The sequence below is a fragment of the Gossypium arboreum genome, chromosome 6, assembly GCF_025698485.1.
Source record: "Gossypium arboreum isolate Shixiya-1 chromosome 6, ASM2569848v2, whole genome shotgun sequence".
Lineage (NCBI taxonomy): Eukaryota > Viridiplantae > Streptophyta > Magnoliopsida > Malvales > Malvaceae > Gossypium > Gossypium arboreum.
This window is the reverse complement of record NC_069075.1, coordinates 134,555,617-134,570,698: the sequence shown is the minus strand read 5'-3', so window position 1 is coordinate 134,570,698 and position 15,082 is coordinate 134,555,617. Positions and strand designations below refer to the sequence as shown.

Here is a 15,082-nt window from a genome sequence, read left to right as displayed (position 1 = left end):
TTGATATTAACCTCTTATCTAGGTACAGCCTTTGCGTCAAACGTCATAGGTTCTAATTTTTAAGCATCCGTACAATATCAAGGTAGTTAAGTAAGACTAATTTCACAATAACTCTTGTGGTTCAAGGCAAGGGAAAGGCTTCAGTGACTCAACAAGCTTCTAACGGTTTGAACACCAAAGTATGTTGTTACAAAAATAGACTCATGCTTAAGAATCATGTTAATTACATCTCATTGATTTAAGCATAGGAATTCCTTTTTTTTTAAAGGTAAATTCATTAATTTATTCAATAAATGGAATCATTCAATTTAGAAAAAAAAATAATAAATATTCGTCATAGATGGTGAAGAGCAAATTTTATTAACACAATAAAGGTTTTAGCTTTGGCATCAATAGAACATCACGACATATTGACAATTGACTTTGTTACAACTCAAGCACGACATATGTAGAGTAATTTCAAACATTTAATACGATAAAAAAAATTAGAGATGACGACAAGAAAATAACTCTTAAAATTACTTGTAAAACTAAGGCTTGAATCATATATAGCATAGATAAATAATAAATGTGAGATGCTGATGATAAACAACAGCCATGAAATATGTAACATATGTTATTGAAAGTCATAATCCAATCAACATGCTGCATAAACATAAATTAGCAATTCCAACACAACTAGACATATTTTGACAAGTTTCCATGGTTAAGCATGTCATGCAAATTTGGTAACCTCTACCTTTAAGGACGATTCTTAGGAATTTAATTTGGAACACGAAATAGTTTGAATTAACCATATTTTAAGAGACTAAAATTTGTCTAAATAACTTTTTGCTTCAAGAAACGAAACATAATTATGTAATTAACAGTCTTTTTAATTTAATTTCCATGACTGTCAAAAAATGATTGAAACGCAGTGAAATCAACCCAAAAATTCATCATTTTAGAAAGAAACATTGCAGACTGCCTAGATTCAATTTCAGCAGTTATGTGAGGTTTGATGAAGGAAATTGTATACACAAAAATATGATCATTATAAAATGAACCCAATAGGCCAAAAAGACTAATAAAGAAATAAGCAAAGATGCATCAAATGAATTGAACATGTGGGAAATCTAATATGACAGCTTACAAAATAACAATCAAAATTAGCTTCTTCTTCTTCTTTTATTAGAAGAAAAAAAACCATTTTTAATTATTAATGTGTATTATTTTAGGACAGCTCAACATGTTTTGTGTCAAAGCTGTTTGCCCACAAAGCTATGGTTGTGCTCCATTTTGATAAAATTGTAATATTATATTAAAAACACAAACTAATATTTTTATTTATTAAATATCATTATTATATTTTATAACTTTAAGAAAATACATTTTATATATGAAAATATGAGGTAAATATGTGTAAATTAATTCAGATTCAAATCATCATATATTTGACTTTAAGAAAAATCATATATTTAAGTATAGAAATATAAAGGTTATAGGGTTTACTTTATTTTAAAAATTCAAATTTTAAATTTTAAATCCATTTCATATTCCCAAAACCATAAAATAAAAGAAAAAAAAAAGGTGGACTTCCTTCCTTTGTTCTTTTTATAAAAGTTTTATGAAAATAGAAATATTAGTCCCTCAATTTTAATTTTTCACAATCTAATCTCAGTATTTTATAAAAATAAGTTAAAACTAGTTCATTTATTGTTATTAAACACATGATTTTAAATTAGTAAGTTTTATTAAACTGTTGATTGTTAAGTTGTAGTCAATAAAATTTTCAACTTTCAGGATGAATTTTAACAAAATAAAAAGAAAACCCAGTTTTTGGATTTTGTAAAATAAAAGGGATGAAATTCAAAATGAAATCTTTTGCTCTCAACAGCTGTCGGTTTTCTAATGTGTATGAATGGTGAAACATGAAGTGGGCCACGTTCTTGTTTAAATCAAGGTATAAGAAAAATGAACCTTAAACAAATAATTAATATTTGATATATTATTAATAAATCAAATGATATTATATCATTAAATTAATTTACTATATTATATAAAATAATCAAAGTGAAGAGATTTTTGTTGTATTAGGTGTAAAACTCATTAGTAAACCATCATATTAAAATAATTTTGTAGCCCAAATTAAATTAAAATTCCTATTTTATGGCAACCCAAGTTTTTAATTTTTTTTTTCTCTTATTCGTTGACCTTTGACCAATCAAATTTAAGGCCAAAAGAACAAATTATGAAGGAATCATGTGGGTCTACTCCTGAAATTAAGAATAATTCATGCATAATCTGCTTTGTTTTGTTTTAATGGTAATACTATCTTTTTCGGTTATCTTTTTCAAGATTAGATGATATAATGCATAGTGGCCCAAATCACTCCTCCATGATTTTTGTGTGTGTCAATGGTAATGGGAAATTTTTTCAAACTTTTATTCATTAAATGTAATGGATAGTGAATCATAATTGAGAAAAAGAATTTGAAAGTTTTATTCTCATTAGCAACAAAATACAAATTTTAATTTAATCTTTAATTACAAATTTATTTTGACAAATAATTTTAAAATGTCTAGGAATTAGCCTAGACAATTTAGCCTAGGCGAGAGTGATCATGAATTCTTTTGCAGATTTGAACTAACTATCCACGGGTAGGATGGTTTAAACTTAACACCGATGGTGGAGTTCATGTGAATTCTGGAAATGCAACGGTGAGTGACCTAATAAGGTGCTCGAATGGCAATTGAGTTTTAAGATATGATCAAAATATGAGAATTAATTCGATTTTAGATACTAAATTGCAAGCAATTATTGATGGGATGAACATGACTTAAAATGCAAGAATGCGTGTTTTGATAGTTGGATGTGATAATAAACAAACGGTTGATTTAATAATGGGATGCAAAAACATAAAGTTAATGTAACTAGGAATTTCTTTCCAAACAAATTTTATAATAAAAAAGATTATTTCAATTAAAAGATTAAGGTTATAATTAAATCACGTTATGATACATCTTTCCAAATCAAATTTGTGAATATAAATTCATAAGAAAAACAAATGTGTGAGTACAATAATTTCTTCAACTATAATAAAAATTCAAATTCTACTAATAGTAAGTTAAAAGGATTAAATTTTGTATATGAATTTGGTGAATTTTAGTATTAATATTTTTGGATTTTAAAATTTCAATTCTAAATCAAATGATAGTAATTAAATTGTTTTATTAAATTTTATTATTATTATTTTAAAATAAAATAACTAAAATATTATTGAATAATATAAATTTTAAAATTACGAAATAATATTTTTATAATTTCTTTAACTGAAATGATAATTAATTTATAGACTAACTCAATTATTAATAATAAAAAATTGAGATGGTAGGTATACATGAATAGATAACAAAAGCAAACATGCTAATTATACTTCATCACCAATATGTTGCTCCACCTTGGTTTACGCTGGTGATGGTTTTTCTTTTCTTTTTCTTTTCGTTTTAGACTTAGTTTTCCTTATAAATGTATCATGAGACATTGCAATATTAAATAACATTTTTTTATAATTTTTAATTTTTAAAATTTAATTAATTATTAACTTCACATACTGAATTATTAAAAGAGATGATTTGACAAACATTACCACTTATAATCATTTTCCTTTTAATCAACACTAAAATAAAAAAAAAAAAAACTAAAATATTTTTTAAAATTGAGAGGAGAATAAGAGAATAAGATTCTTTTATTAATTTATTGTACAAAGGAGAATAAGATTTATTAAGAAAATAAAAATAAAAATGTAAGATTCAGGTCATCTTCATGGGCATTATGGTAAAAGAAAAGCATTCAGAAGAGAAACAAAGGGCTCCCTCTAATGGTAAAGCAAGCACGTTGTAATAAATTTGCATCAACCTCTATAATTGCAATTTAACCCTCTGTCTCTCTCTCAAAAAAAATCTGAGGAACAGTGACACTGAAAAAACAGCAAAACTAACGTCATAATGTTATGTTTCAGAGCAAACCCTCCTACATTGTTTCTTCTTTTTCTTCTCTCTTTGTTTCTTTTCCGACCTGAAGTAGTTTCTGAAGCCTCAATTTTCCCAACTTCACACATCCAAGGTGTTATTTTCTTTTAAAGGGAAGTTTTGAGTTTTTATTTCTGGGTTTTTTTTTTTTTGTGGTTTCAACAGTTTCTTTTTATATTCTTTGATAGGGTATCATAAAAGCTTAGTTTCTGGGGAGAAAGAGCAGGGTGAAGTGTTGCCATGGAGGAAGATAGAAAGGAGGAACCTTGTAGAGGGAAATGAAGGAGCCAACAACTCTTCTTTGATTTTGGCTGAAAAGAGGACACAGAGGAAAGACCCTCTTAATGATTTTAAGAAGTACACTGGTGGCTGGAACATCAGCAATCAGCACTATTGGGCTGTCAGTTTCTTCATCTCTTCTTCACCTTTTAATTTCATTTTTCTTCTAATCATTCATTTTGGCCTTTTTTTTTTTTATGTCATTTTGGTATTTTTTGAAAAATTGAGAGATTTAACCAGGATTCCTGAATTTTGTACAACCTTGAATTGTACAGTTTTATATGATCTGTTTTTTTCATAGAATTTTTTATGTTTTATGTCATTGTGATAGGTTGGTTATGATTTTTGAGAATATAATTAATTGTATTTCTAGCCATTGAGTCCTGTAATCCAGTTCTTCCCCTAAGTTCTTATAATACATATTATAAATTAGATTCTATCTATTTTTTGTTTAATATCATTTTTATGGTTTATATTTGCAGTCTGTGGGTTTTACAGCGGCTCCATTCTTTGTCATTGCTGGAATATGGTTTGTGTTATTCGCGCTATGCTTGTTCGTCATATGCATCCGTCATTGTTGTTGTCAACTAGATTCTTATGGCTACTCTCGAATAGCTTATGCTCTATCTCTTATTTTCCTCATACTCTTCACCATTGCTGCAATGTAACTCTACTCCCTCTCTCTTTATGAACTTTCAATATATATGTGTTTAAAGAACCACATTAACAGTAGCTGGAGTTTCAACTTCATTTTACAGTGTCGGCTGTATTGTGCTGTACATCGGTCAAGGAAAATTTCATGCCAGTACAACGAACACACTGGATTATGCTGTTCATAAGGCAGATGTTACGGCAGAAAACCTTAGGAATGTGTCGGATTATCTTTCTGCAGCTAAAACAATTAGTGTAGATTCAACTATTCTATCACCTGATATCCAAAAAAGCATTGATGATGTTGACAAAAAAATCAACGCTTCTGCTTCAACACTTTCCACTCAAACAGGTGATAATAAAGACAGAATTCAACACGGCTTGGACCGCGTGTAAGTTAAAGCACGTAGAATCTTGAAATTAGAATAATCTTGGAGTGCAGATCACCAAACTGATATTATGGTAAATGATGCAGGAGATTGGCTCTTGTCATTGTCGCAGCTGTGATGCTTTTTTTGGCATTTCTTGGATTCTGTAAGTTACTATTGCTTCTCTAACTATTCCTCCTAGATTTGTACTAATTTGAGTATTACAATACCATCTAAACTTTATGCTGTTATTTTTGATGAGTTTGCTGCAGTATTCTCCATTCTTGGATTGCAGTTTCTGGTCTACACGTAAGCGAATTATCATTAATGTATTTTTGGTTGTACGCTTCAAAATAAATGGTATAGATCTTATGAACATGTGTTACTTATCAAACACTTTGGTTATTAACCAATGCAGGCTGGTGATCTTTGGGTGGATTCTTGTTGCCGGCACATTTATTTTATGTGGTGTATTTAATCTCCTCCACAAGTATGTTCTTCTCCTCCCCTCTAGTTTGCTCATTAAAACCTGAATGCACATGCATATCTTTGATATAATTACCAGGTTTTCTGCGTACTCGGATTTATGAACATGCTAATGATGATATAGCTTACGGTTTAATTTCTTGGCCAAAAGATAAAGACCGTTCTTAGACACTTCATTAATATGAATATGTTTACTAAATTGAAATTGTTTCCCTTGCTTCACAGTGTTGCAGGAGATGCATGTGTTGCCATGGACCAGTGGGTCCAGAATCCCACTGCACATACTGCGCTAGATGACATTCTGCCATGTGTGGACAATGCAACGGCCCAAGAGACCTTGTTACAAACCAAGAATGTCACTCACCAACTTGTAACTGTCGTGAATGGCATCATCAATACTGTTGCCAACCGTAATTTCCCACCACAATTGGCACCTTTATATTACAATCAATCCGGTCCATTGGTGCCTGTTCTCTGCAATCCATTCCATTCAAATCTCTCGGAGCGTATGTGTGCATCTGGTGAAGTTAGCTTGTACAATTCTTCGGAGGTAACAAAACTAGCCTTATAAGTGGAAATTACTTGACCATGAATAAATAGGGATAAATCTAATGCACGATGCACACTCATGTAGCATACATGTCGAGTGAGAGCATACACTTATACCCTAAACCCCAAAGACCGTGGTGATTATGTTAATAAACAAGTTCTGAACACCATGGTCAATCTTATGTTTCAATAAAAAGTCTTAAAAAAAAGGTTTCAAAATCTGCATTAGAGTTTCTCAGCCCATTTTCAGGCTTCCACTTATTCGAAACTTTTTACCACATCTCATGAGTGGCTATGTTTGTTTTTAAACAGGTTTGGAAGAAATATACCTGTAACATATCTACACCTTCCGGGATTTGTACTACACCTGGGCGGCTGACCCCTCAATTCTATAGTCAGATGTCAGCTGCGGTGAATATTAGTTATGGTCTATATCGCTACGGTCCATTCCTGGTTAATTTGCAAGACTGCACTTTCGTGCGCGATACATTCACAGATATCAGTCATGATCATTGCCCAGGTCTGCGCCGCTATAGTCAATGGATCTACATCGGATTAGTAATTGTATCTGCAGCTGTGATGCTGTCATTGATGTTTTGGGTGATTTATGCAAGAGAGAGAAGGCATCGCGTTTATACTAAACAGCACGATGCTAGAGTGGAAGGCGTAAACAAGAGTCACTAGAACGTTACAAACCACACTTGTTTATTTCCGAGTAACTTTCGTTGCATTACTTTGTATATTATGCTTGTTTTCCTTAGGTTTGAATCGTTGTGAAATACAGTAGATGTGCTTAATCTTGTGCCTGCTAATTGTTCATCAATGAAATGTATTTTTCCTATTAATCTAAAAGCATAAGCAGGAATAAGATTTTTGTCATCATCAATAAATTAAAGTTCTATGAACTGTCATACTATTTTCTCTGCACAAAATGTGACACTACAAGACATCATAGCAAGAACAAGTGCTTTCCCAGATCCAACATTTCCCATGTAAAATGTCCCCAAGCCAAAAGTTGGCGACATGTCTTTATCAGTGTGCTTAATGCATCTCCAACTGTGGATTTGAATATGCCAAATCCAATACGTGTCACCATTTTTTGTCAGACTTAGAAGATAAGGGGATGCTCAACGCCAATGCATGTTCTTGCTTGTCCTAAGTTTTACGCAACCCACCTCCAAGATGGGTAAGCAAATCCAAGTTTAACTCAATTTTCAAAGTTGCTACTCTGCTGAATTATTTGATTCTTTTTAAATTCCAAATACAAACAATATATATCCAAATATCTATAATCACGGTTAAATTGATAATTATCTAAATCAAAATAAATTTAAATACAACTGTATATACTAAGACTTAAACCAAACCATACATAATATTATCTCACATTCTACAACCTCAACTTTGTCAGACTGAGCCAGGAAATTAATACATAATATTTTCTCGATTTTCCTCTCTATTAAACTCGTTTTGCGTTCCTTCCATCAATCTTTCTTATTTTTTCATCTCATCAGTCATAATTTAACTGCTTTTATTAAAATTTGAACTCAAATTTCTTGACTGGAACTGGCACGCATGCAACCAGGCAGTCACCATTGACTAAACCCATTGATTACTAAAATGGCCCTTATGCCCCTTCAAAATTACATGGGAATTGAAGCACCTAATAATGCTCAATATCCATAACACAATACTGCCGTTAATTAAAAATCCATGAAAGCAAAGCTTAATTAAGGCACTATGAAAACCCCAACATTATTCTCCCATCTTTCCGGCAATGTCTATATCATCAAACTCCAAGTCCGGGCGCCTCACATGCCTGTGTTCACCAACCTCTCACCCAGGGTCCTTTAGGTGCACCCTGCATCGGAGTTTCAATAAACTCTAAGCCCAACCGGGGTGATTCCTGACTCACCAAATTATCAGGCTAAAGTGAAACCCATCAAGCCTGCCAGCCATTGCATTCAAAGGAAAAGGAATTTCCAGCCTAAGCCCTCTAGGTTTTGTTTATTGAATGGACATAGAAACAGTGTTGTGGTTGCAGTTTCTTGATCCTATATTGCCGGTTTAGTTGCAAGAATTTGGCCTAACTGCTATCTTTTTTAGGAGCTTCAATTTTTTAAGTTATTTAATTCCCACCAAAATGAATCATTTTCATTAATTCAAAAAATTAATTAAATTTAGAGTTACCTATGGGTAACGCAGTTTGGTCCGTGTTGGAGGTCCGCTTATGAGCTTGGCCTTAGATAAGGTTTTTTTTGCCCTGCCCAGCTTGGATTTTCAATAAAAAAACTATTGTTTTTGTTGCTGCTTTTTCATGTTTTGCTGTTTTTTTTTTCCACTTTTTGCTATTATTTTGCTACAATTTCACTATTATGTTGTTACTATGTTATTGTTATTATTTAGATATTGTATAATACTTTTTTATTGTTAATTTTGTTAATATTTTAAAGTCATTTGTTTGTTAAGTTGCATTTATCTATAAATTTTTTAATTTATTTTTAATTTGTTGAAAAATATTTATTTTAATATTTTTAGTGTATTTGGTGTATTATATTTTTAAATTATTTAATTTTAAGATTATATTTTTAATATAAATATACCAGTTAAGTTAAGTTTTATAAAGTTAATGATATTTGTAAAAAGAATGATTATTTGGTACAAACTTTTAACTCTACGAACGGAGTTTGAGATTCTATCATGTGTCTTTATGTAGTATTTAAAAAAAAATAAATAAATAGGACATAAGACAAAATCTCAATCTCGCTTATGGATTTAAAACCCCGCTTGTGGATTTATTAAAAATTTGCACTAACTAACTACAAAATAATTACACTTATAAAAATGGGTTAGTATTTGGTACTTTTTTTATTACACAAACACCTTTAAAAATTGTCAAGTGTCTCTCTTTTTAAATATTTATTTTTAATATTTTATTATACCCTATAAAACACCTATTAACTTGTTAACCTTACTTGTAAAGTTTAAAAATTATATTGACAATGTACCAAATAATTTCTTTACAAAAATATATAAATATTTTTTACTTAATAAGTTATATACAATTTTATTATTATTATAATTATAAAATTTAGGCTAAACTATATAAATAGTCATCCAACTATAAAAAAAATCATTTTAGGTATCAAAATAAAAGTTCGCAATTTAAGCACTCACATTACATAATTCGGTCATTTTGACTACTTTTAAAATAAAAACGATAAGTTGATGTGACAGTTAAAAAAATCGGTATAATATCAAATTTAGCCTTCAACTTTTACATGTTATATCAATATAGTCATTATTTTAAAAATTAACCTCAAAATTTATAAATTATCTCAATTTGATCTTAATTCTAAAAATTCAAAGAAATATATTAAAATAAACAAATATTTTCAAGAAAATATAATAATAAATTAAAAATATATAAAATAAAGAATATCGTTGACAATAAATAATAATATATAAAATTTAAAAATAAATATTTTTTAAAATATATAATAATTAATTTAAATTTTATATTAATATTAATATTAATATTAATATTAAATAAATATAATTACATTAATACTAAACAAAATTAAAATCCCTCAGTCCCACTCTCACCACAACATCATTTAAGCACACAAATTTAGATATGCTAGACCCTTACACCACGTTTGGTTGGTGGAATAGAATAACACTCTCCCATTGTTTATTGAATGGTAAACTGTTTTTTTGTTTGCTTGAACGTAATACTTACTCAATGCAATGATCATTACTTCCCTATTTATCGTCCTCCCCTAATAGATATATACCAAAGAATGCCTATTCCATGCAAGCTTGAATAACAAAACAAAATTAATTTTCAGATTAGTCGTTTAAAATTTAGACTTAGAAAATATAAAAATAAAATATTAAAATATTTTAATATAATTTAATATTTAATATTCAATTGATTTAATATAAAACATTTTATTTCAAAATATAATTTAAAATAAAATATTTTAATATAATTTAATATAAAATTATTATATTAACAATGTTACTAAATTATATATTATTTTTATTAAATTATGTTTAATAATAATTATATTAAAATATGATTAAAGTATTTATTATTATTAAATTATATTTAATAACAATCCTATTAAAATTTAATAACAATAATCATCTACCTAAAAAATTTTTTGCTAAGGATACTCGGTCATTTCAATTTTTTTCCTTATGCTATTAAAACATTTATTCCATTCAACCAAACACAAGAATACTATTACAAATCTATCCCATTCCATTCAACTAAACAATTGAATTACTGATTATAGCTCTATTCCTTTACAGCAAACCAAACGAGATGTAAAAATTTAAAATATATATTGATAATATTCTAGAATGACATATTTTTATGTATTAATTATATGTTTATTTTAAGTATGATCCTACTAATTTGAGCTATTTATGACTTTTTATCTTATAGGGACTAAATTGAAGGCAAAAAAAAAAATTTGGGGGCTAAAAGCGTAAATTTAAATATAAAATGGGCCAACATGCAAGAGCTGGTGCCGAAAATACAAATTGTGGAAGATTTGGGGTCAAAGTGCAAAGAAAAGATTTTATAGCACAAAACTCTATTTAAATTCCAATTATATTAGGATAATTATTAAGGATTATTATTTAGATTTAATTTTAGCTTTTATCTTTATTTATCCTTATTTATCTTTAATTATCTTTATTTATTTGTATTTATCTTTTAGAATTTAAGTAGGAATAAACTAGGTTTCCTAGTACTATAAATAGGGGATGGAGTGACACAAAATTCACTCATCTTTCCTGTAAACACTCTCTCCCCAAAAAGCTTAGCCTTATTTTCCTTCATATTATTTAATAAAATTTTTTTTCCATCTTATGCTAGATCATCACTTCTCAATGGCGAATGCCATGCCATTTTGTCTCTTAGGCTCGCCAACCTCTAACGCAGTAAGCTAACGAACCGACTATGCAACCTTCCCGAAATATACAAAGCGGTCGTTCCTTGCATAAGTTGCAAAGATCACATTTTAAGGGACATGGACGGAAACGTCAACCTCGTAATGCAGAAAAACGATGAATACTCGTTGAGAAGGCTAACCGCGGATTCTAAGCCTCATGAAATCTTTTGGAGAATTTGACAACATTTGGCTAGATAAGTTTAATGGCTCATGATGGTCCCACAAAAGCGATTGTTGGCTAGAGTCAGGTTCCTCTAAATCATAAGTCTAAAATCTTGGAGCTGGTGGTTGTAGGCATCCTCTTCCACTATAACTGGCTTATTCTGTATGAGAAGCATAGCTTAAAAGTCGAGGACTGAACCAAAGGCGGATCGAGACAACCGGAGGCTGGAATCTCTCCATAAGAACTTTTTTCTTCAACTCTATTATCTCTACTATTTTAATTTTAATTTTTTTAATTTTAGTTCAATCAAAACTTTTAATTTTGTTTTTTTTTCTAGGTATGCAGGCTTTCTTGGGCACGATTCTCTCCGGGATTTCGAGGAACAAGCACTTGTGCAAATCTAGTCCCTAAGGATTAGACCCTGCTTCCCTTATACTATTCTTTTTCATTATTTTATAGGGATAAGATATTTTTGGTGCTCTTAACGACCGCATCATATATATCAATGATGTAATGAGGGATATTAAATGATTTATGGTAAACATGATAATCAATAGTTGTCTGTATCAAAACAAATATGTAACACCCCAGATTTTGGGGTTAGAAGTTTTGAGTTTTGTGGTTAGGGTCAGTGAGTAGATTGCGCTACTGTGTTTAGTTGTGCATTTAAATGTCAGAATGGGCCTGCTGGTCTGGTGGTTAGTTGTGTGCTAGGTTGTCTCTGGGTCCCTGTAACGCCCCTTACCCGAGACCGTTGCCGGAGTCGAGCACAAGGCACTACTAAACTTATTTGAGCACTTAACCAAATTTAGATAATTTATATAATACTTTTCAGACAAGCTGTCCAACTGTGTCATAGTTGCTAAATAATTCATATCTCGAGTTATAAAACTCGAAATCCAAATCCGTAAATTTTCTATGAATTTATACTCATATATCTACTTACCAATTTTTTTCTAGAATTTTTGGTCAATCCAATTAGTACAGTTTATTATTTAAAATATCCCCTGTTTCAGGGTTTGACTACTCTGACCTTTGTGTATTACGAATCAGATATCTCTCTGTACAGAGCTTCAATGACTATGCCGTTTGTCTCTAATAAAACTAGACTCAATAAGGAATCTGTACATATAAAGTATGACTTCTAATTATCTTTGTAAAATTTATGGTGAATTTCCAAAGTTAGAACAGGGGATCCAGAAATCGCTCTGGCCCTGTTTCACAAAAATTTAAACATCTCATAAAATATAGCTCATATACTTGTTTTTCTTCTTCCATATGAAAATAAACTCATCAAGATTCGATTCCATAATTTATTCATTATTTAATTCCATTTCTACTATTTTTAGTGATTTTTCAAAGTCAAACTACTGCTACTTACGAAAACTGTTTTAGTACAAATATTGTTAACTAGTTTATAACATCTTTACTTCAATTCATTCAAACTCTATACATGTCATATAAATCTTTAAACATAAAACAAAACTACCGGAATTGATCTGAATAGTGTGCCTGTTGTGTTGATCCGATCTACCCACTTCACTTCAAGTCAATCTACATAAAAATATTAAACACACACAAGTAAGCTTATTGAAGCTTAGTAAGCTCATAGGCATATAAACACAAATCATATCAAATATCGTACACAATCATATATCTATTAGTTTAACTATTTCATCCTCCAAATCACAATTTCATTAATAACTCATTGGAATAATTTCCATATGGCAACTCACAATTTAACTCCCTTAGGCCCATTTCTCATTTACTTCATTGTCAAATTAGGGAACAATAAGGGAATTGAGTGCTTCATTATCACATTGCCATAGTAAACTATGGACTTTCACATTGATACGCATCACACACCGAAGCCATAGCCTTGCCATGGTCTTACACGGTTCACATATCATACCGAAGCCATATCCTGCACATGGTCTTATACGGAATCACATTATCACATTATACCGATGCCATAGCCCACTATGGTCTTATCTGAGTCACATTATCACATTGCACCGATGCCATAACCCAGCTATGGTCTTAAACGGGCGCACTTATCACATATTTTTCGTCAATTCATCGTGGTCACGAATAGAAGCACTCAAATCCATTGTTCCTACTAATTTGTACTTTTAGTTACACATTATTTATTAGTTAATGCAAATTGATAGTATTCATCAACAATAAAATACTTTAACAATCATAAGATTTTCATAACAAAACATTGAACTTTGCCATATGAACTTACTGAACTAATTTGTAAAAGTCGTAGAAATTCGGGACTATTCTTGAATTTTCTCCTTTCCACGATTCGATTCGTTTTCTTGATCTATAATTATAAAATCATTCCTTCATTAGCATCCATTTCAATTCTATTTCACTTCACAATTTATGCTGTTCAAATTTCGAAATTGCACTTTTACCCCAAAATTTACAATTTTCACAATTTAGTCCTTCTCAATTCACCCATCAATTGAACTAATTTTTCTCAATTAACACTTTATTTTATCATTATAAACTATTTCAAAACCTTTTATATTCTTAATTTCAACAGAAACCTTCAATTCACAACTTTTTCACAATTAGGTCCTAAATATCATTTCCTATCAAAATCACTTAATAAAACCACCTTAATATAAAATTAGAAATTAAATTTCATAATAATTCATCATAAAATTCCCTTATCCATCCAGGGTAACTTCCAATTTCACCCATAAAATCAAAAACTAATGAATTCTACAAGTGGACCTAATTGTAAAAGTCATAAAAACATAAAATTATCAAGAAAAGTAAGAATTAAACTCACATGATGTAAAATATGAAAACCAGCTTTCTCCAGACCTTCTATGGCGTTTTAGCTGAGAAAATATGAAGAAATGTCTAGATTTTTCAATTACATCATTATTTAACTATTAACTTTTATGCTATTTCTAATTTTGCCCTTGTTCACATTGTTTTCTTGCTTATTTCATACCCAAACCGTCCAGCCATTAACCTTTGGGTCTAATTGCTCTTTAAATCCATCTTTTAAATACTTAAGCTATTTACTCACAATTTAACAAATTTTGCGCTATTTTCAATTTAGTCCTTTTAATTAATTAGCCATCCAAACGTTAAAATTTTCTAACGGAACTTTAATACTAACTCAATGACACTCCATAAATATTTATAAAAATATTTATAGCTCGATTTTCAACTTTGAGGTCTCGATACCTCATTTTTGACCCGCTTGACCTAATAAATTCTTTTAATTCACTAATTTCACCATTTCACAAATTCTTCTAAATTCTTACTTGACTCATAAATATTAAATTACTATCTTGTTCAATCTTATTTGTCGAATTTAGTGATCTCAAATCACCATTTCCGACACCACTGAAAATTAGGCCGTTACAGTCCCTGGTTTGAATCCTAGAGTATGCAATAGGGAAACAATTTCTATATAATTTTGTTTTGTTAAATAGTAGTTTTGTTTTAAGTTAAAATATATAACCATTTATTTATATTATATTTTAACTTTATTTATTTTATTTAACTATTTATTTTTAATTTATTATTTTCTTAATTGGTTGGACGTTCTTTTTCTTTTTGGGGAATTATTTTGTTTCT

At 29.8% G+C, this 15,082-nt stretch overlaps 1 protein-coding gene across 1 annotated transcript; it reads left to right on the top strand.

Moving 5' to 3' along the window:
• Positions 1-3,820: 3,820 nt before the first annotated feature.
• On the top strand, positions 3,821-7,195 carry LOC108474367 (uncharacterized). Its single transcript, XM_017776273.2, has 9 exons — positions 3,821-4,104; positions 4,199-4,410; positions 4,772-4,953; positions 5,048-5,332; positions 5,416-5,474; positions 5,581-5,617; positions 5,727-5,798; positions 6,020-6,344; positions 6,656-7,195. The coding sequence occupies exons 1-9, from the start codon at positions 3,987-3,989 to the stop codon at positions 7,025-7,027; spliced, it is 1,662 nt and encodes a 553-aa protein (XP_017631762.1). The 5' UTR covers positions 3,821-3,986; the 3' UTR covers positions 7,028-7,195.
• Positions 7,196-15,082: the final 7,887 nt, after the last annotated feature.

Excerpts from the sequence above, each read along its gene's own strand:
- LOC108474367 (XM_017776273.2), top strand. The coding sequence starts at position 3,987 with ATGTTATGTTTCAGAGCAAACCCTCCTACATTGTTTCTTCTTTTTCTT. Across the intron at positions 5,333-5,415 it reads CAACACGGCTTGGACCGCGT|GAGATTGGCTCTTGTCATTG; the intron begins GTAAGTTAAAGC and ends TAAATGATGCAG. Across the intron at positions 5,475-5,580 it reads TTTGGCATTTCTTGGATTCT|TATTCTCCATTCTTGGATTG; the intron begins GTAAGTTACTAT and ends AGTTTGCTGCAG.